The sequence below is a fragment of the Nelumbo nucifera genome, chromosome 8 (genome assembly GCF_055504915.1).
Source record: "Nelumbo nucifera cultivar China Antique chromosome 8, China Antique-T2T, whole genome shotgun sequence".
Classification (NCBI taxonomy): domain Eukaryota; kingdom Viridiplantae; phylum Streptophyta; class Magnoliopsida; order Proteales; family Nelumbonaceae; genus Nelumbo; species Nelumbo nucifera.
Genome location: NC_142656.1, coordinates 6,739,355 through 6,764,196, shown reverse-complemented (window position 1 = coordinate 6,764,196; position 24,842 = coordinate 6,739,355). Strand labels below are relative to the sequence as shown.

General features: G+C 37.0%; 3 protein-coding genes across 3 annotated transcripts; 1 reads left to right on the top strand and 2 right to left on the bottom strand.

Moving 5' to 3' along the window:
* Positions 1 to 634: 634 nt before the first annotated feature.
* Positions 635 to 8,310, bottom strand: LOC104588216 (asparagine--tRNA ligase, cytoplasmic 1-like). Its single transcript, XM_010246060.3, has 6 exons — positions 7,718 to 8,310; positions 3,752 to 4,342; positions 2,864 to 3,114; positions 2,642 to 2,771; positions 2,355 to 2,413; positions 635 to 1,021 (listed from the first exon to the last, which is right to left on the bottom strand). The coding sequence occupies exons 1-6, from the start codon at positions 8,210 to 8,212 to the stop codon at positions 838 to 840; spliced, it is 1,710 nt and encodes a 569-aa protein (XP_010244362.1). The 5' UTR covers positions 8,213 to 8,310; the 3' UTR covers positions 635 to 837.
* Positions 8,311 to 8,861: 551 nt separating this feature from the next.
* On the top strand, positions 8,862 to 13,644 carry LOC104588215 (uncharacterized). Its single transcript, XM_010246059.3, has 4 exons — positions 8,862 to 9,105; positions 9,307 to 9,414; positions 9,640 to 9,807; positions 13,328 to 13,644. The coding sequence occupies exons 1-4, from the start codon at positions 9,004 to 9,006 to the stop codon at positions 13,448 to 13,450; spliced, it is 501 nt and encodes a 166-aa protein (XP_010244361.1). The 5' UTR covers positions 8,862 to 9,003; the 3' UTR covers positions 13,451 to 13,644.
* Positions 13,645 to 14,933: 1,289 nt separating this feature from the next.
* Positions 14,934 to 24,035, bottom strand: LOC104588214 (RNA methyltransferase family protein). The gene is made up of 10 exons (XM_010246058.3): positions 23,581 to 24,035; positions 23,260 to 23,502; positions 22,127 to 22,288; positions 21,703 to 21,812; positions 20,604 to 20,712; positions 17,013 to 17,168; positions 16,606 to 16,721; positions 16,351 to 16,517; positions 15,552 to 15,682; positions 14,934 to 15,476 (listed from the first exon to the last, which is right to left on the bottom strand). The coding sequence occupies exons 1-10, from the start codon at positions 23,977 to 23,979 to the stop codon at positions 15,369 to 15,371; spliced, it is 1,701 nt and encodes a 566-aa protein (XP_010244360.1). The 5' UTR covers positions 23,980 to 24,035; the 3' UTR covers positions 14,934 to 15,368.
* Between the last annotated feature and the right edge of the window lie 807 nt (positions 24,036 to 24,842).

Below are 24,842 nucleotides of genomic sequence, written 5' to 3'. Positions count from 1 at the left end.
TGCACCCTACATTTTTGTATTTCTATTCTTTTGTATTTGTATTATTTTGATCTTAGTAGGAGAAGGCATTGAGCGTACTGATTCTGCGCTTTCTGAAATACTTGATCAACTTGAATAGCACTATCAGCTAAACTACTAAACGTGTAAGATGGGGCTAGGCCAGTATCCTAGAAGCTTATACTTGGTTGGAATCACCAGTTGCCGCTTTCTTTGTCCTGCAACACTGTAAAGAGTACAAATACAACTATGTGAAGTTCAAATCTGAACTAGAATCACCAGTATCCTAGAACCTTATCTTGTCAAAAATCCAGGTTTGTTTACTTGGAAAAGTCACTTCGATTGTTTTCAATCAAATCTGAACTAGATAAAAATTTTGCAATTAGTTCAGTTTTGCATCCGGTTGCTTGTGATTAATTGACCGTGATTTGCACTCTTACCTAATGCAAAATTTGCACTTTTTTGTCTCATTTGTATTCATTAACACTGCAAATTTGAAACACTCGGTGTCCGCCTCTCAAGAATATTTAGTAAAATGAGAAAGGTACAGTCAAATTTGAAAGGATGCACTAGATGCTATTGAAATTATAGTCCAGCTAGATTAGGAAGTGAAAACATATTAGCTGAAACAGAATTATTGGATCATCAAAAGAGACTGCAAATACTGAAATTAACATATTTAACACGGTACAGGAAGATATCACTTGAGAGTGTCTATGCTTTGATTTCTTTAGGCGTATTAAAATTCTAGAATTACAACTCTAAATGCGTGACACATAAAAAAAAAAAAAAAAGATAAATGTTAAAGCAAAGCATTTAGTTATCTGTGTAAGGAATATATTAAAGATCTGCCCTCCCAGGATACCTGGGGAAGGGAATCACATCTCTAATGTTATCAATTCCCGTGGCAAAAAGCACCATTCTCTCGAAGCCTAAACCAAACCCACTATGTTTCACAGTCCCATAACGTCGCAGATCAAGATACCAATCGTATGGCTCAAGTGGCAGGCCCGTTTCTAGTATCCTGAAATGATCAAAATCCAGCCCCACTCCAATCATTAAAGTTGTCTCCAAATAGAATCAAATCAGAACTTCACATACACATCATCGTCTAAGATCCCAAAACCAAAGGATGCATACATATTAAGCAACTGATAAACTGGAACACTACTAAAAGAGCTAAACAAACTGAATCACAACTGATCCAAACATGTTTACTATTTGGTACCATAATATGGTTTCTTGTAATCAGCCACAGTTTCTGAATTAGATGATGACTTTTTTTTTTTTTTTGGTGGGGGGGGGGTGTTAGATTTTAAACACAATTATCTTAATTAACTTACCCCCCTTACAGGATGAAAGAATACAATCAACACAATACCACTCTGTACAAGGCACTTATGCATCCCATCTTGCCATTTGGATGGCACATACAAGCATCTGGACTCTGCTTTGAATCAGATTTTATTAAGAAAATCTGAGGCATTTAAGTCATTCTGCATGCAGACTATACAGGCTCTCCAAATTCTACAATTTATCTACAACCAGATTCTTGGGACTTTGGCAATAGAAGCTTTAATCTCCAAAATCCAAATTATATGGGATTTCACATGGTTGGAGATTTTAAACACTAATGAAATAGAAGCATTACTATCATGTGTTCTTGGTGCAAGATGGAAATATAAACCCAATTCATCAAAAGCTACTGAGCACTTAACAGCTCAACAGCTAAAGCTTCCCCTCAATTAACTGAAGACAGTTTTCTGAGCTTGGAATGGTTCGGCTCAATTAATCACCATACCTCTAATGTCATACCTAGAGATTTTCCACCTTGGAATAACCCAAACAAATTAGGGTTACGAATTTTGATAAACAAGTTAATCTTAAGAAATTTTGGGCCCTGCGCTTCCTTTTACTTCTTTTTTAGCTTGATGTATTTCACTTTCTTTGTTGAATCAATCTTGGGGTCCCCTGCAGTATTCCCCCCCCCCCCCCCCAATAAGATCTTGTATTTAATCATCAAAAGTAAAATTTATTTTATTAAGTATGAAAGAATGGCTTGATCACATAAATGTCCAGCATTCATTTAGTGAGGTTGGTTTCCTGCCCTCTTCCCCTTACAATTCCATATAACCTTAATGGGGCTTTCCTATCTCAACACTAATACTATTAATTTTGTGGGCTAATGAAGTGTAAATTTTAATCTCCCAATGGTTCTTTAAACATGTCAGTAAAAGGAGAAATTTAAGAACTACTTAAATCCATTGCATTGTACTTTAATGCAAATTATAATGGAGTCAACATTTCAAGACAGCATGAGACATTAAAGGATAAAAAATAAATGACCTTTTCAATACCTTTTCTCAATGACCTCATAGCGTTCCTCCCTTTGGCTTCCACCTATCAATTCTCCCACCTGAAAATAGAACAAAAGAACCTTAGGAAGTTCAATTGCTTGCAGAGCAGTGTGTTATACATATCATGGAAATTCAGGCCCATGGTAATAAGAACTGATGCTAATTGGTAAATAACTGTACAATAAAGGTAACCAACCAACAGTCATAAAACCAATTAACCTAGTCATGAAGCAAATGAAAATCCTCTGAAAGACACTATGATATCAAGACAGAGGATATAAACACACCTTGGGTACAAGCACATCCATAGCAGCCACTGTCTTCATATCGTCATTGAGTCTCATGTAAAAAGCTTTAATTCCTTTTGGATAGTTATACACAATAACAGGCTTTTTAAATATTACCTCTGTCAAATATCTGCATTATAATGAGAAACCATCAATTCAGTGCAAACAATTCAAATAGAACGAAAATCAAGCTAACATTTATACCATCGAATATCCAAGCACCTTTCATGTTCAGATGCTAGATCCATTCCCCATTCCACCTTATTCTCAAACTTCTTTTCTGTAACTTTTTCTAGAAGTTCCACTGCTTCTGTGTATGAGATCCGCTCAAAGGGGGTCGATAAAACCATTTTCAGACGATCTATTGCTGATTTGTCAAAATTCTTAATCATGAATTGCATATCATCTAGGCAGTTGTCAAGCAACCAACAACAGAGGAATTTCACATATGCTTCAGCACAGTTCATATCATCCTACAAAATGCATGGAAAACCTTTTAACTTTATATGGAATGTACATGTATTTCACAAATATGCAAGCATTAACCCCATTATAAACAAAAGACTGTACTTTTCCTCCTTTGATTGATGATAAAAAAAATAAGGAAGAAAGAGCTACACCAATTCTAGCAAGGAAATGCATCATATTATATCTTATAGTTCCGAAACAAAAGAATTTCATTTAAGATCAACCAAGTCAATAGCACAATTAGAAAAAAAAAAAAAAAAGTCAGTTTGAGACAAGATAATGTGTGTTGTGTTGCAACTCGACCAAGAATGAAAATTGTAGAATTAAAAATATCATGATGTTTTTTTTTTTTTTTTTTTGGGGGGGGGGGGGTCTAGAGAAACTCCATTTCCACAAACAAAATCAACCAAAAAGAAACCATCAATCACATCAGCAACTTTCAGAAATGGATTTATAGCAACAAGTGTAAGCTTCAGCAGACAATATTCAATAGTCTTAGACTGCATTGTATTTGGTTTAAAAAACTGAGTTGGCTATAGTGAAATCCAATATGTACTTAACTTGAACAATTGCCAATTCCAATCAAATTTCTCAAATATTGGTTTACTGTTGAAAAATATATATAAATTCATATTCAGGTACCTCCAAATCTGCAAATGCTATCTCAGGTTCCACCATCCAAAACTCTGCCAGATGCCTTGATGTGTGAGAATGCTCAGCTCGAAAAGTTGGTCCAAATGTATAAACGCTGCTAAGGGCACATGCAAAACCCTCAACCTGGAGTTGGCCTGACACAGTCAAAAAAGCTTGACGAGCAAAAAAGTCGTGGGAGTAATCAATTTTCCCATCCTTTTGGGGAAGTCCAGGTTTAAGCTTAGATCTCTCTTCCAGTTTGGCAAGACTCTCCTTGGCCTTTGTAAGTTCACCCACAGAAGCAGTAATAACCTCTTTGCTTGCCTTAGCAGATTTTAATTGTGAAACATCCTCTCCTTTCTCCTTGACTAGAAGTTTGGCAGCTTCAATTTCAGCTTCTGATGGTGGAGGGTTCTGCTTGAACTCCTTCTCCACCTTTTCTGCATCACTAAACAATGTTGTAACTTGAAACATTTCGCCTGCACCCTCACAATCACTAGTTGTGATGATGGGAGTATGTACATAAAGAAATCCATTCTTCTGAAAGAAAGTGTGTGTTGCATAAGCCAATGCATTTCTGATCCTAGCAACTGCTGATATCTGAAAATGGGAAACGAAATTCAAATATCACTATTCATATGATGCAGGCAATGTAGAATAAAGTAGTAGAGTTAGGAACATAATTCCAGTCATCAATATCAAACAGCATAACTCCAAAGGACAAAAAGCCAACAAAAGGACAAGAAGCAAAGATAATTTTTTATATTTGGGCATAAGGCGCAAATGGCTCCTCTTGATACTCATGACCTCTGATAGATGCATTGTAGTTAAGTGAAGTTTCAAAGGTATGATTAGATTAATTTGACTATCTATTCTGGTGATTTAGTTATTTACTTTGAGCTTTGTCGAGTTGTATCATAGGAGTAGTCTGCAATTTTGGCTTTTGAGTGGGACTGTTTGGATATGAAAAGAAGTTATTCCTTAGATTTGTTAGAGTTCAGGATCTTTAAATCCTATACTCTTTTTTATAGTAAATAAAAATATTTATTAAAATAAAAAGGAGATTACAGAAAGCGAGGGGTGATAGCACCTGAAACAAAGTTACACACAACTCCACGAGGGAAACAAAACAATAGTACATCAAGGATCAACCAAGGTAGATGATAAGTAGGGAAAGATGAGGTGAATGTGTATGTTTTGATCTCCAAGTAACAAATAGGTGACAAACAGGTGACAAGTAGGTGACAAGCACAAGGTATAATAGAAAGAGACAATAAGCAGCTGGTTACACGTAGCTGATGGGAGTTACTTATAAAGGAATTTCTGACTCCATGTCTATGTATACCTATGTACTATGCTCTTTTTAAAAGGGAAATGAAATTAATTTCTGTTTAATTTGAGTTAGATTTCTCTCAAATATTTTAGAAGGTGTGATGCTTTCTTCCTCTAGGAGTGATTCCTTGAACCGTCGTGTGAGGATATCTCCCCCAAGGCCCCAACCCCTCTTGATGACTAGAACACTACTAGAGTGGTTCTAGTTGAATTACCCTCTCTTTAACTCCCCAAAATCAATAAATGTCTATCTCCCTTAGGTTCTATCCTGCATCAGAGAGAGAGAGAAGGTAATAGGGAACGATAGATGAAAGAAATCATGTAGAGAATGCAAGGGTGTATTTGCAGACCATGTTGATTTTCATGTGATGGTTTTCCAGGAACTAGGCCTAACTTTTATCAAGGTGTTCTTAGTTATTGTGGATTTCTTGTTTTCTCAATCAGGTCTCATACATTACATCTAGTGTCATCAAAGCATCAACTAGTCAACCAATTAGTCAATTAAGAGCCAGACCAACTGCAGCACTAACTAGTTGGTTGATACTCATGATGCGATCACCTAAATGACTAAGAATCAACCAAGTCAACTAGTTAATTAACAACTAGTGAACCACAAGTTGGTTGATACTCACCGTTAAAGGACTTGTTCCCTTCGCTTTTTTCTATTTCTTTGTACAAAAAAGAGGTGGTCTCAAAATTTGTTTCACCTTTGGGAACACCCTTAGATCCTACTTGGGATTTTGGGTTTCGTAGAGGACTTAGGGATGCTGAAATTGAGTCTCTTTCTATTTTGCTTGGTTGTCTTAATCAGGTTTGTTTGGATCCCTCCAAGCCAGATAAGAGAGTTTGGACTCCTAGACCCATTGGAACATTCTCTTGTGCTTCTTTCTTCAAGTCCATCTCTCAACTTTCTTCTCACCAACCCTTTCCGTCTAAAGAAATTTGGTGCAAGCCAGTCCCCTCAAAAATTATGGCTTTTTGTTGGGAAGTATTCCATGGGAAAGTAAACACTTTAGACAACCTACAAAAGAGAAGACCTTTTCTCTGTATTTCTCCTAATTGGTGTATCCTCTGTAGAGCTCACGGTGAGGATTGTTACCATCTACTAGTATCTTGTTCCTTTTCTGCAGACCTTTGGGCTTGGCTACTTTCGTTGTTTGGGGGTAGTTGGAGTCTACCAGCAGAAGTTCACATGCTCTTCAACCATTCTACCTTTTATTGGCCTACAAAAATAGGGAGAATTATGTGGAGATGTGCTCGTGCTGCTTTGACTTGGACTCTTTGGGAAGAAAGGAATCTCAGAATTTTTCAAGACAAGGAAAGGAACAACCAAGATTTGAAAGACTGTGTGTTAAACAGGGCAATACATTGGCTGAAGACCTTGAAAATCTTCCATCAATTCTCCTTTAATGACCTTTGGAGAAATTGGTCAGCAGTAGCAAGGTGTTCATCTTTAAAGGACAAATCAATTACAAGTTGGTCTCCTCCACCCGAAGGCTCAATAAAGTTGAACTTTGATGGAAGCAGCATGGGTAATCCAGGATTATCTGGAGTGGGGGTGCTTTGAGAAATGAGAAGGGAGAGATTTTGTTGCTCTACTCAGGTCCCTTGGGAATTGGGAACTCCATCAGGGCAGAACTCTTAGCTGTTGTACAAGGGGTGCAATTTGCAAACCAGCTGGGGGTACAACACCTAATAATCGAGGGAGATTCCAAAGTGGTGGTGGGTTGGTTAAAAAATTCTGAAGAGGCTATGTGGCGATACAAAAATGAAATGAAGAAATTTAGTTGGTTGAATGATGTATGAACTCACTCTAAAGTTGCTTCTGAATCAATAAACTTATTATTATTCATCAAAAAAACTAGTGAACCACAAAATTATTTTAAAGCTTTATTTGTTTGTTTATATATTTTATTATTTGAAATATATAGAATCTGTTTGCATGTTATATTCATTATGTTGCTTTAAATAATTGTGATGAATATGATTAGATGATTGGTATATAAAATAGAAAAAAAAAATCATTACATAAAAGAAGGCAGTGAAGGAGTCCTTTTAAGTTTTCTTCCAATCAATGGTTAATTGATTGAAGTTGCCAAAATCAAGGGTCACATCTAATAGTCAAGCTTGCACTCTTCTTTAACAAAGGCTGTCATTTGGTTTAGAGCGTAAACCAAATGTTCGATACCCTTCTTTTCTTGCATAATTGTAATATTCATTTACTTATCATGAGATTGCATCAATATCTTAACACAATTCCCTCGTAAAATGTTTCTTGTGCAGTTCTTTATCAGTTAGCCAGTCGAACAGTTGAGTAAGACAGCCTCTAGAACTTTACCAACAGAATTGACTAAAAATGGATCAACTACAAAATATGCAGGTTTACCAAGTTTCAAGTTTTCCATCATAAATTAGTTTCTTGTTGAAACAATAGTCTGGGAAAGAGGAGAGCGAAGAATTTTCTGTGAACTGCCAAGACCAGTTTAGGGGAAACTATTGTCTTTATGAATGTTTTCACCAGAGTATTATGCACTAATAATTCATGGTTTTAGGTGTAGCATGCCAATTTTCCAAAATGATATTGTGAGGGAAGAAAAACAATGGAGAGCAAGTAGAGAGAGAGAAAAATGAATGAAAGATTACCGTATTGGTTCTTGGTCGAAGATGCACAAAATCTCTGAGAAACTCAAGTGTGAGTTTAGTCTTCGGTAACGGGTACTTGGCAGGATCAACGGAACCAACGTCGATGACCTTCTCCACCCGAAGCTCGACATTCTGCTTAGTCCCTTCGGGGGGTTTCTTCAGCTCACCCTCAACAAATACGCACGTACCGGTAGGGACGAGCTGTACGAGAGGAGCGACGGAGGCGTCAACTATGACCTGTAGGTTGGCAGGGCAAGAACCATCGTTGAGTTCGAGAAAGGCGAAGGTTCCCTTGCCTTGCTCTCGCCCTGTCTTGACCCAGCCGCCGACGGCCACCTTCTGGCCGGCAAGTCCCACCCCGCCGTCGGGGCGGCACACTATGGTGCGAATCAAGACGCGACGCGAGAACTGGGCCCACTGCACCCGACAACCAGAGTTGTCTGTTAGTGTTGCGGCGGCCATTTCATGAATCGGCGGCGTGGCGTCGTCTGACATTGGCTCCCAAGTTCTGGGAAAGCAGGCGGCGCACTGTTCGTCAGAGAGAGAGAAGAGAGAATTAGAACGTTTGGAAACCGATGACAAGGCCGCTTCTCTTTTTTGCCCTAAATGCTAAATCCTTGTTGGGCACCAATCCGACGGTTAATTTACGACACGGCACACTTAAGTGCCCATGATCTACGGTGCTCAAGCATCCGCATTCGAATTCTGGTTTGACCAGCCCCCCGTCACCGTACAGGAGAATGTGCCAGTCTACGTGGGCCCCACGCCTGTATCGATGGCTTTGAAAGAGACCGGATCTCCTCCTCACATAGGGCGCCTCACACACGCCTCAAACGCACATCCTACCATAATTTGGGAGCATCTCCGTCTGTGATGGCAAGTGGAAATTGGGAACACTAGTAGTCCAGGACACTTGTTGGTGGATCATCGATTCGATTGGGGCGGGTCAAGTCACATTCCTCTTTCACCCGACACGATTCCGCACCACGATTACGTACCACGAGAAACGAATATGAACCAGGCTACACTGAAGCAAGAGAATCGTCTCGATAGTCGATTCCATTCCATTGCTTGGTTGGTTACGTGGCATATGGAGGGTGAAAAGACAAACGCGGGGAAGAGCTTCCCTCTCAAGTCTCATCCATTGCTATCTACTCTAATTTACGCCCCAAGGGCACTACTTCTAAATCTACGCATTCGTGACAGCCTTCTTCTTCTTCTTCCTCTTTTCCATTATCTGCAGAATCGTTCATCTGAAGTTTGAACAATATTTCGCCTTTCCAAAAATGGTGAATTTCATGTTAACCATTACGGCTGAGCTCGAGAACCTCACCAACCTTCAGCCTCAGGGAGGATGCGATGATCCAAGCTTCACATACTACTTCAGGGTCCATCTCTGTCTCTTTCCATTTTTCTTCTTTGCGATCTTTCAAGCCGCTTTGAAAATGTTTAGGGTTTACTAATCTTATATGTATTTTTGTTCTTCAATGTCGTGTTCTTTTCGTAGTCTTTTCTTTGTGCTGTCTACAATCGAGGTTTACAGTTTGTTGACTTTACGAGGTTCTTCTTTTCTATCCTTCGTTTTGCAGTTGAAATGCGGAAACTGTGGTGAAGTGAGCCAGAAAAGGACTTGTGTGAGCTTAAGCGAAACAGTTCCTCTCCCCAATGGCAGGGGAACTACTAATCTTGTTCAGAAGGTTACTCTATCCTTTTCTCCAAAATTATTCTATATCAGCAAGTCTGAGCTTTAGAGGGATTTTACATTCTGAATACCAAACTAATTATCCTCTTCTCTTCTTATTGTCGGGGAAAACATTATTTGGTTTACATTTTCTAGGTTTTTCTTCTTTGATCAGAAGGTTACTATTGGTGAATCAACTTCTGGCACTTGGCTTATACTTTCTAGATTTCTCTTTCTCCAGTGTAAATTTTGTGGAAGGGAGGGAACTGTGCTGATGATTACGGGTCGTGGCCGTCCATTGACGACCGAAGTTTCTCAAGCTGGGAAACAGACTCCACTTATGGTGTTTGAATGCAGGGGTCTTGAGCCTGTGGATTTTGCTTTTGGAGATGGATGGAAAGCGGAATCCGTAAGTTATCGTGCTATTCTTGCATTCTTTTCCCACAGTTTGCAGCATATAATGTAGTTATTGGCTTATTGACATCTACGTGGTAAGAGTCAATTTCATTTTCATGTTGTTTCTGTGTGCTATGGACAACCTTTTTTATATACCATTATTTTTCAGCTTTCATGAAGTATCAATTATAATTTGAATTTGATCTTGGATCCCAAGATACTTCGTGCAGCTTTCAGTTGAATCAGTCTGTTTTATCTGAAATTACTATGGTATAAATTATAAAATATCATAGTTTTCTTTCCAGAAATTCATAGCTCTCTTGTGCATGGTTGTTCTTAGAACCTTGGTCCTTTTTTGTTTAAAGTTTGTTTTTCTTTATAAGTATCATTTTTATGTGAAGTTATGAGATCATACCAGAATATCAGTCGTTATGATGTTTATAAATTCGAGTTAAATGCAAGTTCAAACCACAGCTTATAGCATCACACATACCGGTAAAGTAGATAGTATTCTGCCATCTATGAGTCTCTGCATTCTCTAGGTAAAACATTTACGGATGCTAAGTTTCCTCAAAATAGCACCTCCTTATTCTCTGAAATGATTGTTTAATGTTTTCAAATTATTCAGACTCGACATATGTGATGGTTGAGACCAGTGTTTGAGAAGGCATGCGTGACTCTCACCTTGAGATGAGGCTAAAAGAAAACATCCTGTAGAATGAGGATCTGCCTTCTGGCTTATGCCTGCAAGAATTGAGGCAGTTGTGTTACACCTCGAGATGCCTTAGGTTAAGAACATTTGCATCATATATTAATTGGAAGAATAGTTATCATAAATTAAAGAAAATCTTATTTAAATTCCATTTTAAGTTTCAGATATCTATGCATGCATGCATATGTGTTTGGTAAAAAAGAAATGAAATGAAATGAGAAAAAACAACACAAGTATGCATATGTACGTACCGCACAAAATGTCATATTTACATCAGGCTTTAGTTTACATTAAGTACTTATAGGTGTTAAAGTTATTTAATTTTCATATGTTCCTTGTTTTTATGATGATTGATTTGTTTATATATTCTTTTTTTACAAAACTAAGTACTTCCTGTGCATATTGAAGTCTTCATTTGAAGCTGGTTGGCTGTGGGGGAAACACACTCCCAAAATTGCAGCCTTTATGTGGCTGCAAGACTATAATTCTTTGGTTGAAAGGAGAAATGGAACATCAGACAACAGATTAGGGAAGCAAGAAACCTAACTCTTATGTTGGAAGCTAAACTATTCTGGATTCCTCGGTAAAATCTTTTTCTGATTCTTTGGCCTGTAGGGAGTTAGGTGACAGACTAATGTGGGTTGAATACCTGTGGGGTAATGACCTAGCATAAATATTGGCACTTTAGGGTCATTCTGAAATTGTGGGGGAGCAGCATCGGTCTGTTTCCTATATAGATGCTATATTGTGTATAAAGACTGTACATCTTTGTAAATGCATACTTATTCTATTTATCAATAAAACTTATCTGTTATTAGGTTTTATTACTAATACTTTTTTTAAAAGGAATTCATTCCTGAATATTCCTGTAAACAAGATATCTTGAGTGAGTGCTTGTGGAATATATGCAAGACCATAATAAAAAAGAATTGCCTGATTGAGGAAAGCATAGGCACAAATGACATATTTATTGTTAAGGGAGATGGAATTGTGAAGGGATGATTGACAACAGAAATTGTGGCAAGGAAGAGATTTGCTCATATTTTTCACATTAAAGGTGGATTATGCATTTATGTCATTACATCTCTCAGCAACATAAATGCATTAGAAGGTTCTACCTATATGTGAAAGGATCTTCAGTGTTTCATTTGGCATGCACTAATGCTTTATAGCTTTCCTGTTGAACTAAACTAGAGAATATGGATCTCCTTTGTGATCCATACTTCTCCTTGGTTCTGTCTTTTTCTATTATTGATGTCCTTCAAACTATCTAGCTTTTGAGGCAATATGAATTACGTTACTGTAGAGGTTCAATGCATCTATTGTTTTGGAGGCTATGTGGTGATTTCCCATATTATTTTAGATGGGTTCAGGTGGAGACTGAAGTTGGAACCAAAATAAATTGAAGTAATATTGTGCTTGAGAAGATTCAGGGATAGAATTTGACATAGTTCCTATTAGGTAAAACATCTTATTGGTTCTGAATCATTTCAGTACAGTTTCTCTATGGTGAGAGATTATTGGAGCAAGACATGACAGTTCTTTGCTCAGTAGAGATGCTATTTTATTTTTGCTTCAAGAGAATGCTGTTTTTCCTTATTTGCCAAGTGCTTTCAAACATAAAGATTAGCTAAAATGGGGCATCTGAGAAAAAAGGGAAAAAGATTAGTTGAAGTACTGTTAAGTTGAGTTAAATAGAGGGAGAGGGTTCCAAATAGATTGGAGAACTCAGGCCTTTTTTCTGATATAGAAACCAATAAGGCATATCTGGAATTTTCTAAATTTCTATGTCTTGGAAGTTAGGGATAGTCATAGATTTTTAGAAGTTACATTTTTATGATTATTTATCATAAGTAGATTTCCTAAGCAGACTAGTTCTTATTTTCTTGAATTGTCTTTTTGTGCTCATGCTCTGCCACTAAATAGAATGGAATGGTGAAATAATCCATCATGTAGCCAAGCCCATATAGTTGGGATAAAGCTAGGATGATGACGATGATGATTAGTTCTTATTTTCTTAATTGTGCCAATTCTTCAAGATGTTTTGATGAGTTACTACTAATTGTGCATGCCCTTCCTGGGGTGTTCTCTTTCCATCCCTGATTGTGCATGCCCTTCCTGCATTAGCTTGGTATCATAGCTAAATCTCACATCAATTTCTTTAGAAAATGTTTTGATGAGTTACTACTAAAAAAATGAACAAAATGAAGGTTAAATTTGATTGATGCAAAATTGCCCTTTATAAAAAACAGTTCTTTAAAGGCTAAAAAAGTTCTTATTTATGATCTCATTGGTATTTGCAAAAATACAGCCCTGTCCATGTCTTTCATGGTCGGTCATCTTACTTGGAGAGAGAGAAATGATTGTTGAAGCTCACGTGTTGGGTTAAGCTCTCTCATGGACCTTGCTGGTTGTAAGGAAATGCTTTCCAATTTGGAAACATTCCCTAGTAAACTCTGAAGAATCGTTAATTCGAGACATAACATTTGTTAAGTTTCTTCTTTAGATGACTAGTCTTACGAACTCTGTTTTTTCATATCTTTGATCAGGTAATATTGTTCCTTTGTTTATAATTTTCTTAAGTTATTTGGTTCTGAAATTGTGAAGTAACTGTTTCTATGCTAAACATTGTGGATCAAACTGATATAAAGTATATTTTGTTTCAAGTCTTGTGGTTGCAAAATATGTTTTGAGTGAAAGTGATATTCTGCTTGCTATGATATATCATTCGTAGCATATTTTGTGTTATGACAGTCTCTTTGGTAATGAACTAATGAATGTCCAAATTCAACTAACTTGCATATATTTTTCGTTTGTATAGATAGAGGGAACTGAATTCACGGGCATCAACCTGTCAGAGGGAGAGTTTGCAGACTATGATGAGAAGGGAGAGTGTCCAGTTGTCATATCCAACCTCCATGCCGAGTTTGTTGTGGTGAAGTAGAAATCACTACTGTCTTGCATATGATATGATCGGTGGTTTTACTTACCAATACCTTTTAGTGTATTTTCACTGGAATATAAAGGGGATGATGCTTTGACTTCTGTTTACATTTTACACTAGGGACGTGTTTGTTGAATGTTGAGGAAACAAATTTTCATAGGAAATAAAAACGAAAAAGGACGAATTTCACTGCATCTTGACGAATTACAGAAAGTGTAGCACCGAGCATATGAGATCAGAATTGTTACTAGGAAATGTAAATAAGAGATCAACGTTATATCAGTTTTATTAGCAAAAGTAGGTGCTCTGTCTGCCCTTCTACCGTTTTCTCTTTGCCTCTCCTCCCATTGTGACAGGTCGATTCTTTTGAATGTTGATTCTTTCGGGTGTTTGATTTCGTGGGTGTTTATTCAATAAACGCGGCCACTTAGTGCCATTTCAGCAGTTTTTCTCTCTTACTCTTTTATACACAACTAAAATGGCAAAAGTGGATTTCAGTTTTTGTGCATATTTGCTGTTTGGGGAAGTTATTTTTTACAATTTTCACAAACAGGCATTTTTTTACTGTTATGCTGATGTGGCACCTACTTTTTATAAACGATTGTAATTATTATCTTTTTTGGTTTTGCAAACAAATATAAAAAAACGTAAACAGAACCAAACACATACTTTAAAGCCACTACCCCTTCTAATGTTCCACATCTCCTATTTACATAATTCGGTTCGATCACCCATAGACCATGGTTTGAACCTTTTCTTTTGTTTGGTACCATAGTTTGTATACATGTTGCAGTCCAAAATGTGATCGCTGATTCTCTTTTTCTCCACTGACTATATATTTTAGTAATTTGAAAGATGAAGGTACTTTAATATTTTGTACAAAAAAGGCAAGAATGACTACACGTTTTTCTTTTTTATCTTTACTTAAAAGGTCTTAATATTTTGGGCTCTCCGAATTTTCATCAAAATTAGCATATAAGCTGTCTGGCAGAATGCTGAAGTCATCATGTTTCTACTCCCCCCTCAACGGGCCAGATTGGGTTTGGGTTGGTAAGGTTTGTATCTTCGCTTGAGTTAATCCTCAGCCCAACCTACCAGCCCGAATTAAATCCTTACCCATGATAACCGCAAAATGTCTTACAAGTGTATAATTAAAATGCTCTACAAAAGGAAAAGGGTAGAAGAAAACTGTCTTCCCAGCTTTGAAAAACACAACGATAGACAAATATATATATATATATATATATATATATATATATATAAAGAGAGAGAAATAAAGAAAATAAAAGAACAAAACAATGAGAGAATGGAAACTGTTTATATTACAATCCATTTGTCCCATGTTGGTAATATGGGATACTAATGTGAGTGAGGTATCCCACATCGATGGTATAGGATGCTGTTGTGGAATATATATGTGTTTTGAGTTCACTCCCTCTAACACCTAGCTTTTAGGGGTGAGTTTTCCCAAGGCACATAACAATTTATAAATAAGAGAATGTGATTTCTTTACTTAGTACAGAGACATTCTTTCTTAATCAACGCTGTTTACAGATTACATTTTGCAGGCATAACTACATAAGTTGGTAATAACTCCTTGTACAATTCTACTCGGAAATGTTCCCTGTACAAATCATTACGTTTGTAGATGTAATCGTATGGAAATCCTCAAAAGAAAGAACACTCTCCATGTCCTCTCAGAACCCCCTCCCCCCCTAACTTTTCCTTGTTTTTTTTATTTTTTTCTTTCTTCACCATTTTCTAAACCCACATTCTCCTGCTAAGAGTCATAACAAGTAAAGGAGGATAATAAACTGATTGTTGTACAACAATCAAAGATAGCAAAAAGAGAAAAAAGCTTCAGAAATAAGAGACAAGGAAGTTGCCAATCTGGGCAGTGAAAGATCAAAACAAGGAGTTAAACAAGCTCTAGCAAGCAAACACATTCAATATGAGGTGTATGAGGGAACATGTCTACTGGCTGCAGTCTTCTTAGCTTGTAACAACCTTTTATATTCTGCTCCACCTGCATGCACTTTTCAATAGTCAATTTCCATAAACACAAAAACAGAAAACTGATATTTATGATTCCACCACATACCACACCATGGCAGAGGTAATCAAGGTCACGCGCACATGTAGCAGGATTGCAGGAAACATAAATAATGCGTGGTGCTCGTAGCTTCAATAGAAATTTAATCAACTTCATATGCATGCCAGGACGGTTAGGATCTGCAGCAGTTTTATGAGCAATGAGTAAAAATTATGCAATTCATCAAATTCTGTGTAGTCATATAAAGTGATGATTAAACCAGATATCGCTACATTTTTCATTTTTTCTATTAGAGCAATAAAAACTTCATCAAAAAAAAATATTGGAGCCATAAAAAAATACAAATTTTAGTCTAAGAGGCTAAGAGTCTTGATTTGTAGTGAAAATACTGCTAATTCATGATCAATCACAGTTTTAAAGATACAGGTCTATCAGAAGAGCATTTTGGTTCTTTATAGGGGATATTCAAATAATCAAAATTAATTGAATAATAGTAACTGACTGAAGTCAACACAGCCCTAATCTCAAATACCAACTATTTAGGGTTGGCTATACAAAAAAAATAAAATTTAAATAAAAGTCCCATCAGAATCACAATGAGAAAAGCCCTTAGGTGTAAAACTTCTCATCAGTCCTACGCAGGTTATAGCTCCTTTTCATTTGAATTTCCTTTCCTCCTTCAAAGTTCTATTTATATCTTTTTCCTGCTCTTTTTGTTTGCCAAAATAGTTAAAAATATAGACCGTACAAAACCCCCTTCTCCAAATAGCAGCACTAAAATTAGGGAAGTTATTATATCAAGGAGGAAGCTGGGCATAGGAGAGAGCATATTCAAAAGGAAGATAACCTGAAATGACAATGTCAGGCTTAGGAAACCCATCACCAAAAGTGTCACCAATTTTATTGAGATCCCCTTGGACAAATGTAGCATTATGTATACCATTCTGCTCAGCATTTCGACGAGCATCAGCAATGGCTTGACTGACTACTTCATAGCCATAAACATGTTTGACCCTGATAGGAAGAAATCAAGGTAAAGGTCATGATCCCATATTTTCAAAGACTAAAAATTCAAAAATTGAACCAAAAGAAGAGAGTCTACCTTCTGGCAAGTGTCAGACCAATGGTTCCAGTTCCACAAAAGAGGTCAAGTACAATTTCGGAGCCATCTCCTCTTATAGCAGCACAATCTTCTATAATCTTATATAGAACCTCTGCCTGGACAAGATGGATCTACGATATTTAATAAATTTGGAAATCATGCACATAAATAAACGCACAGACAATATAACATGACGTTAAGGCTATGTTTTGTTTGATAGAAAATAAGGGAAAAAAAAGAAAGTTGAGGGGAAGTTCTTAACAAATTTTGTGAAATTTCTTAAGAACTTAAACTCAACCTTCTATTTCTCTTATTATCAAACCAAACACAGTCTAAAGGATCTGATCTGACAAATGCTAAATCAAGATTATGAAAAGTAATGCACTTCAATTCCCTATACAGCATACCTGGTGTGTGTTTGTCTGGAAGAAAGAGTTCGCTGAGATCTGAAAAGTAAGTCCCCTTAAGGTCTCTGTGATGGTAGATTTACCATATAAAACATATTCTTCCTCCCCAGCAGATGTGTTGCCGATAGATCTATTCACATTATTTATGATGCTTACCTATTGGTCATCAACAAATAACAGCCAACTGTGTAGAAAATGATGGTTCAAACATTACCCAACAACATGAAATATCTAACAAGACATGACATGCTATGAATATATGATTGGCCATTAAGAGGCTTAAGAAATTATTAATATCTTAACATGGTAGATACTTATTCTAGTATGGCATACATGATACATAAATTTTGAGTGCATGTGTTCAGTAATATTCTTGTTGCCAACAGGAACAGTTCATCCAAGTGTCTGGTTATAGATGAGGTCCTAAAATTATAATATGGGTGGGGTTGAGTCATGTACCCAGTCATTCAGTTTCCCTCTTTGCTATTTTTGTCCTTTTTGGTAGGCAAGTGTGACCAGTTGTGTGTTGGAGACACAACTGATCACAGGCTTACAAAACAAAAAATAGCACAAACAGCAATGTGCAACCAGTTGCCCTTTTTTGACCCTTTTAGTAGGTAACTGTGTTGAAGACACAGTTGGCCTCACATCTAATAGTATTTAATTCCTTCCATGACCAGCAATGTGAGCCAAAGCTAGGTAAGCAGTATTGCTAATCAGACCAAATCAAAACAGTTGATGTAGAAATAATCCAGAATCCCTATGTTCAGACTATTGTACAAAGCTGCATTTGGATTCCAGAAGCACAATTGGACTTGAATTACTTTCCTGCCTCAATTCTGCCAAAATGAAATGACCACTCCCTTCGCATCACTTAGATAATGTCAAAATGCAGAATGTGAAGGCTAAAAACCCTGGTTCTAGTGAATTACATGATGCCTAGAAGTGAATTACTTTCCTGCCTAATTCTGCCAAAATGAAATGACCACTCCCTTCGCATCACTTAGATAATGTTAAAATGCGGAATGTGAAGGTTAAAAAAAAGGAAGGGGGATTGGGGCTAGGTCATATTCTGGAAAGAAATTATGCTCTCTTGGGGAAGTGGCTGTGGAGATTCCCCTTGGAACAGTCTTCTCTCTGGGATACTGTTATTAGAAGCAAGTACGAAAGGAGTAGGAATTGTCGGGACTCCAATCTGGTCTCTTCTCGATACTCCCATCGCAGCCCCTGGAAAGGCATCTCTTCCCTTCTTGATCTGTTCTCTCCTTTTTTGAGATTTAGACTGGGCAATGGCTCTAGTATCAAGTTCTGGACTGATCTTTGGTTAAGTCAACAACCTCTCTGTTTTTCCCACCCTCTCCTTTTTAGTCTCACCCATGACAAACAGGCTTCTGTCTCTTCAGTTATCCTCAGAGGAGACACTGGTCTCTCTTTCAATTTTAACTTCTGGAGAGCCTTAACAGATCCTGAAACTCAAGATATCTCTTCCCTTCTGTCCTCTCTTTCAGTTGTCTTCCCCTCCCACTTGATTCAGGACAAAAGAATCTGGGGGCCCTCTTCGGATGGCTTGTCTTCCACAAAATCCTTCTTTAGTGTGCTGACTTCTGGGACAACTAACTTTCCCTCCTTGCATAGAAAGATTTGGCTTTCTGCTGTCCCTCTAAAAGTGTGCTTCTTTGTATGGGAGGCTTATTGTGGCAGTATCGATACTTGTGATATGATGCTAAGAAAGAGGAAAGGAAACCTTTACATTGCCCCTCATGCCTGTGTTATGTGCAAGAAAGATGGGGAGTCATGTAGTCATCTCCTTATTAACTGTGAAGTAGCCAGAAGTCTATGGCAATTCTTTTTGGACACCTTTTATAGAGGTAGTTTTCATTGGACCCCTCCAAATACTGTGTCTGACTTTATCTTACAATGGCCTGGATGTACCTCTGGCAAAAGAGGTGCCCTCTTTGGAAAGGCGATCATCCATGCAATTTGCTGGTGCATTTGGAAGGAACACAACAAAAGAATATTTGAAGATAAATACTCTTCCCTCGATGAGTTAAAAGGAAGGGTGCTCTTTCAAATTAGTTCTTGGATGAAGGTTAGTAGATTGTTCAGAAGCATCTCAATGGGAGACCTAGAAAGGAATTCGGGGCCGGTCCTGAGCTCTTCAAGCTATTCAAGTTCTGGAAGAGGTCTCACCTCTCCTGTGAACCCCAGACATCCTACAGAATTCATCCTCCAGTTTGATGGCAGTTGCTACAGAAGTTTAAATCACAGAGGTCAGGCAGGTATAGGTGGCAGAATATTCTCGGCTCTAGGAACTCAAGTTTGGGCCTTCAGTGGTCCCATTGGAGAGGCAAAAGCAGTCGAAGCTGAGATTCAGGCCTTGCTAACGGGGCTGAGATGTGTCAAATCCTTGAACATCCCTTTAGTTGTGGTGGAAAGTGATTCAAAGGTGGTCATGAGCTGGATGCTAAATAAACAGGAGGGTCCTTGGAGATTTTCCCACCAGATCAATGAAATCAGGGATATTCAATCTCAGATTCATTGTGTCTTCAGGTGGATTCCAAGGAATCTGAATTCAGTAGCAGATGCTCTTGCGAAATCTGGGGTGGGCAGGGATGTTGTACAGCAATATAAAGCTTCCTGTTTAATGTTTAGGGAAGGCTTTTTGTTTCTTTTTGTTTGATCTTCCTATCCTTCCCTTCTTTAATGAAAGTTTCCTTTTCTCAAAAAAAAAAATGGTTCTAGTGAATTACATGATGCCTAGAAGTGAATCCAAGCAGTGGGATTCAGAGATTCACAGCTTTCACAATTCCAATTCCACTGCCAAATACAAATCCACTCCGACCCAAACACACCCTGGTAGCTAAAATATCATGTTAAGGAGATTCTATTATGCTAGAGAACAGTAGAAATAACCTAATTAGGTAACACATTTTATAATTCCGATAACAAAAAGGTTCACAAAATCAAATACACAATTCTACTGCTGACCAGGAAAAAACTTAATTCTGTTTGCACATTGTTAAAATTGCTACAGTTGTTCTTTTAAGTACAATAACAATTTTGGTTAAAATTGGAGGTATACATGGGACACAATTGCATCTAATGCCACATACTTTAGAAGGACAAAAGAAAGAGATTATATTTCAGTGGATCACTATTTAAAAGAAGATAGCAGTCAGCCTCTTTGAGAAAAAAAGAGGACCAAGTTCACCACAACAGCATTCCTAAGACCAGTAGATCTGGAGAAACAGCAATGAATAATTTATCCATAATCTTACTACACATTCTATAGGTTGACTTGAACCTTCAAGGTAACCATGAAATTATCCTGCAAAAATCTAATGGAAGCAATGCCGACAATATTCTTTGCAGAAATTTGCAACTTTCAAAAAAAAAAAAGAGGAAACCATTAGTTCTTTATGAAACCTTAAGGCTGTGTTTGGTTTGAAGGAAAAAGTAGGGAAAGGAAGGGAAAGTTAGGAAAACCTTTACAAACCTTGTATAGGTTTCTCTACCTTTCCCTTCTTTTCCCTACCTTTTCCTTCAAACCAAACATAGCCTAAGTGAAAATGAAGGGCATAGAATACAAACCACTTCAGGAATAGCTGAGATCTTCTCAACAAGAACCTTCAGCAACTCTGGCTTGTAAGATGAAGTCACAAAATTAACCATCAGCTCTGGTAGACCAGTTGTTACATCTCTGAGACAAAAATGAAATCCATTTTAGTGGTTTATTATTAAGATTTAATGATGCCATAAAAAACCCTCAAAAAAGAGGAACTCAAGCATTTAAAATGAAACTTTCAATGACTTAAAAACCAATAAAAAAGGAACAAATGCTGAACACCATATAGAAAGAAGAAATATATGAGATCTAAAATGCAGTAATATGTGCTTCATGCATAACGTAGAGGCATCTAGGATAAAAAAAAAAATATTGTCTATGAATGTCTAGTGGACTTACAACCCAATCGGGATAAATATTGAATCTTCCACCACAATGAAAACAGTATTTAAAAGATAGGAAATAAAGCAACAGAGCCTCATGCCCATGAACTGACAGGATTATTATGGCTAAAAGATAATTATAGATATTTGAAAAGAAACAGTAAGCAGGGCACATTACTACATTACTATAAAATAAAGTTATCAGATACCAATTTCATTTTTTTCTAAATGCCCGATATTGTCTCTGTGTGAGCATAAAAATATTACATAGAATGTGCTCAATTTTCACAGTAAATATATGCAACGCCAAAAAAAAAAAACTCAAGTTCTGTTCTTTCACTTTGCTGTTTAACTTAAATAAAGAGGACAGAATCACAGAAGGTGGTCACCCAACAAAATCATGGTATAGACTGGAATCCATATTAATGAATAGAAATTGAAATCTTGCTGCATATATGTAGGTGAATCAATCAACCACTTCATTGCTTATCTTCTAAAAATTATTTCTTTCCATTATCAGACATTTTTTCTTGTCCTTGTCCATTGTCTTTGTTCTCCCCCACATTTCCCAGATGTCACAACTTATTCAGGTTTTAGCATCAATTAGCCAGATGAAAATAAAGGATATTGTTTGAGTGGGCGGGTGTGTCATGAGTCATGACATAAGAGTGTTCCTGTTGATATCACAATTTTTGTTATGTGATAACTAAAGGAAACATAAACAGGATGAATGAGATTCTACCTTCCGGTTCTTAGCATTAGATGCTTCAGAAATCCAGCATGAGTATGAGTATCATATGGAGAAAGCCCTAGCTGTGGATCTCTCCAACCATCTTGAACCACTTGGAGAACCTATAATTGTAATTTATAAACATAACTCACATCATTAGCAAAAAAGGCAAAACATATCATGTAAATAAAATGCTCATAAAAGAACTGGGTAATTGGACCACGGATATATTATTCCTTCTATTCTTCTGCATTTGTAGCTTATATCCATTGAGAAATGGGATTTTAGGTTGTGAGGAACACTGAGAACAGTAAGGTTAAGGTCTACCTTAAAACAGTGGAAAAAAACGGCACTTCTTATTTTACTAGATGAGGGAGCTATAAATTTGCAATACCCGCTGCATATATCCAGTTTTTGGAATGATGAAGCAACATACCTTATTTGCAGACTCACTTTGTAATAAGCACTTCTCAACATTGAGGACCTTGTCAAAAAATCCTGGAGCATGCAGCCCCAATGCATAACCATTTGAACCATCCCGTTCCCCATGAAGTGCCTCTCTAGGTAGCCACTTTTGACTACTAAATGAAAACTCCATCTGCATCTCTAGTTAAGTAGTTTAGAATATGCATCATTAGGTGAAAAGGAAGGAATGTCTGACATAAGAATATTATGCATTCAGGTAAAGCATATTTTCTGAACTGTAATAATTAAGAATGTCATTAGTAACAAGGCTGAGCTTACCTGTTCTAAATGAACTTGTTATTATTGGACAGCAATCAACTTCAGTAGCCATGCTTAGGTTGTCTCAGACATGCAAATGCCACTTTAACTAGGAAGTTAATAGGTTGAAGAATTTTAGAGAAATCCAGACCTATGTAAGTTAGGGTTTGGGGAAGAATAACATGGGTTCCTGGAATGTGGGTATCAAACCTATCCTGATTTCTGAAGCGTATGGAAAAAATGATACTAAATATGAACAAATTTCCTCTACCCTTATCAATGCTAAACAAATAAAAGAAAGTTCTATTTTCAATTCTAAAATGTTATTTTATCTAGAACTCAACTCAACTCGACCTTAATCCCAACAATTGAGTCTCTCAAAAAGCAAAGCTGAATTATCTCATTTCAATTATAAGTCACGAATATAAGATTGAATTAGTGATGCCCAACTACAATGGATGGTCAGTACTAGCAAAGGACTTCTTTTTCCAAGTTTGTTCCACCTTTTTTTTCCAGTTTATATTCGTATAAAGCATATGGTGTATTTTTACATGGTACACATAGACTCTTTAGGATGCAACAGTTACCTTTCACCTTTTTTAAAAGACTAATACTACATATTACATTTCGTTAGTCAGTTTTTCACCCTTGGGATTTAGAAAGTTGGTAACTAAACAATAGATTCAATAAGCCAGGATTGATTAGCATCTTTATATTATAATTCTCAACAAAGATACATGCTTCAGAATAAAACAAAATTTTCAAATGTTAAATACTCCATGGTTTTGGTTTCAAGTTATGAAGTGATAATGTCCAACAAGGTCGAAGACGAAGAGTAGCACACACCTTATTTCGGTAATGAAATTGAATATCGCACGGAACAATAGGCTTCATGAAGGCAGCAAATTCTGGGTCCTTATCGGAAAACTTGCCCACATGTATCATCAACTCGTGAACTTGTTGTTCTTTCGCTCTAACCTGAGCTTCATACAATAGGTTCTGTGTTTTACAACCTCCACAATCTGAAGCGTACTCGCATGGAGCAGTAACAAAGTCCCAATGTGGAGAAATCGTCTCTATCTTTTGTACCTGGTACATACATGACAACAATCCTGAATTGTTAAGGCCCATATTACAGGAAGAGTTTACCGGAAGCAATGTACGCACCTCAGCGTAGTTATCCTTTTTGCGGGTAACGCGGCCGATAAAGCGTTCGCCGGGGAGAGCTCGATCGCACATTAGGACGAAGCCTGTGTCAGCGACTTTGCATACGCCCCTGCCTTTGAAGGCTAGAGATTCGCAGACCAGCTCCAGCGTCTGACCTCGCTTTGGAAAGAACGGTTGAGACTGATGTGGCGGTTTTCTTGTAGTAGTAGAAGTAGTGGTCGTGGTAGGAAGAGGAGGAGATTGCTGACCTTCTGACTCGTCAAGCGAAGAGGAATGTAGATAATGAGAAGCAAAAGGAGCGAGTGACGGGGAAGAAGAAGAAGAAGAAGAAGAAGAGACTGTCAGAAGCCATGGCCGCGTGTTCAGGCGACGAAAGCCGCAGTAGTGAATTGTTGCCATACTCTGTATCCAAGGGGAGGTGGTACAAAGTTGGAGGCTTGGAGCCTGGAGGAGAAATTTCTGTTTTTGATTGGGGATAGAGGGTAGTTTGGTCATTTGATCGCTTCTACCGCCGGAAAATATATATATATATATATTTTTTTTTTTTTTTTTTTTCTGTTACGTTAAAGAAAAATGAAAAATCCCTCTCATGCCTCCATTTCCTTCCCCGTAAAAAGCATAACAACGCAAAGAAACATTCACACTCAGGCATTAGTCCGTTTGCTTCTACTCATCAAGAAAAGTGGAAAAAAAAAGTTAAAAATCTGTTTGGCTGTGTTTGGTTGAAGTGCAATTTTATTTGCACTACTATAAATGCATGGGAATGCAAATTCTCATTTAATTTTCTTTTAGGTTTTATTTTATTCTGTTTTATATCTTAATTATTTCATTTGTACTTCAATCAAACCAAATAAACTAAAATTTGAAACAAAAATAGGTCAAAATTTACACTTAAATCAATTGCACTGCCATAGTTTTGCATCAGTGCAAATCTATTTACATTGCAACTAAACACAGCTTTGTTTCTCAAACTAGCTTATTTGGAAGTTGGAACCTCAGCCTGGCCTATCAAGATTAGTTGTAAGGTCAATTTTAGCTTTAGCATAGGAGTGAGCATTTGATTTATTCAGTTAAAAAATGAACCGAATAAATTGAAATGTTTTAAATCAAATTTAAAAAATAAAAATTGAACTAAAACTGAATTATAGAAAAGCCAAAATAATCGAAACCAAAATTTTTATTTGGTTTTTTATTATTTCAGTTAAAACTAAATTTTAATAATATATACTATGTTATATATATTATAACATAATATATATATA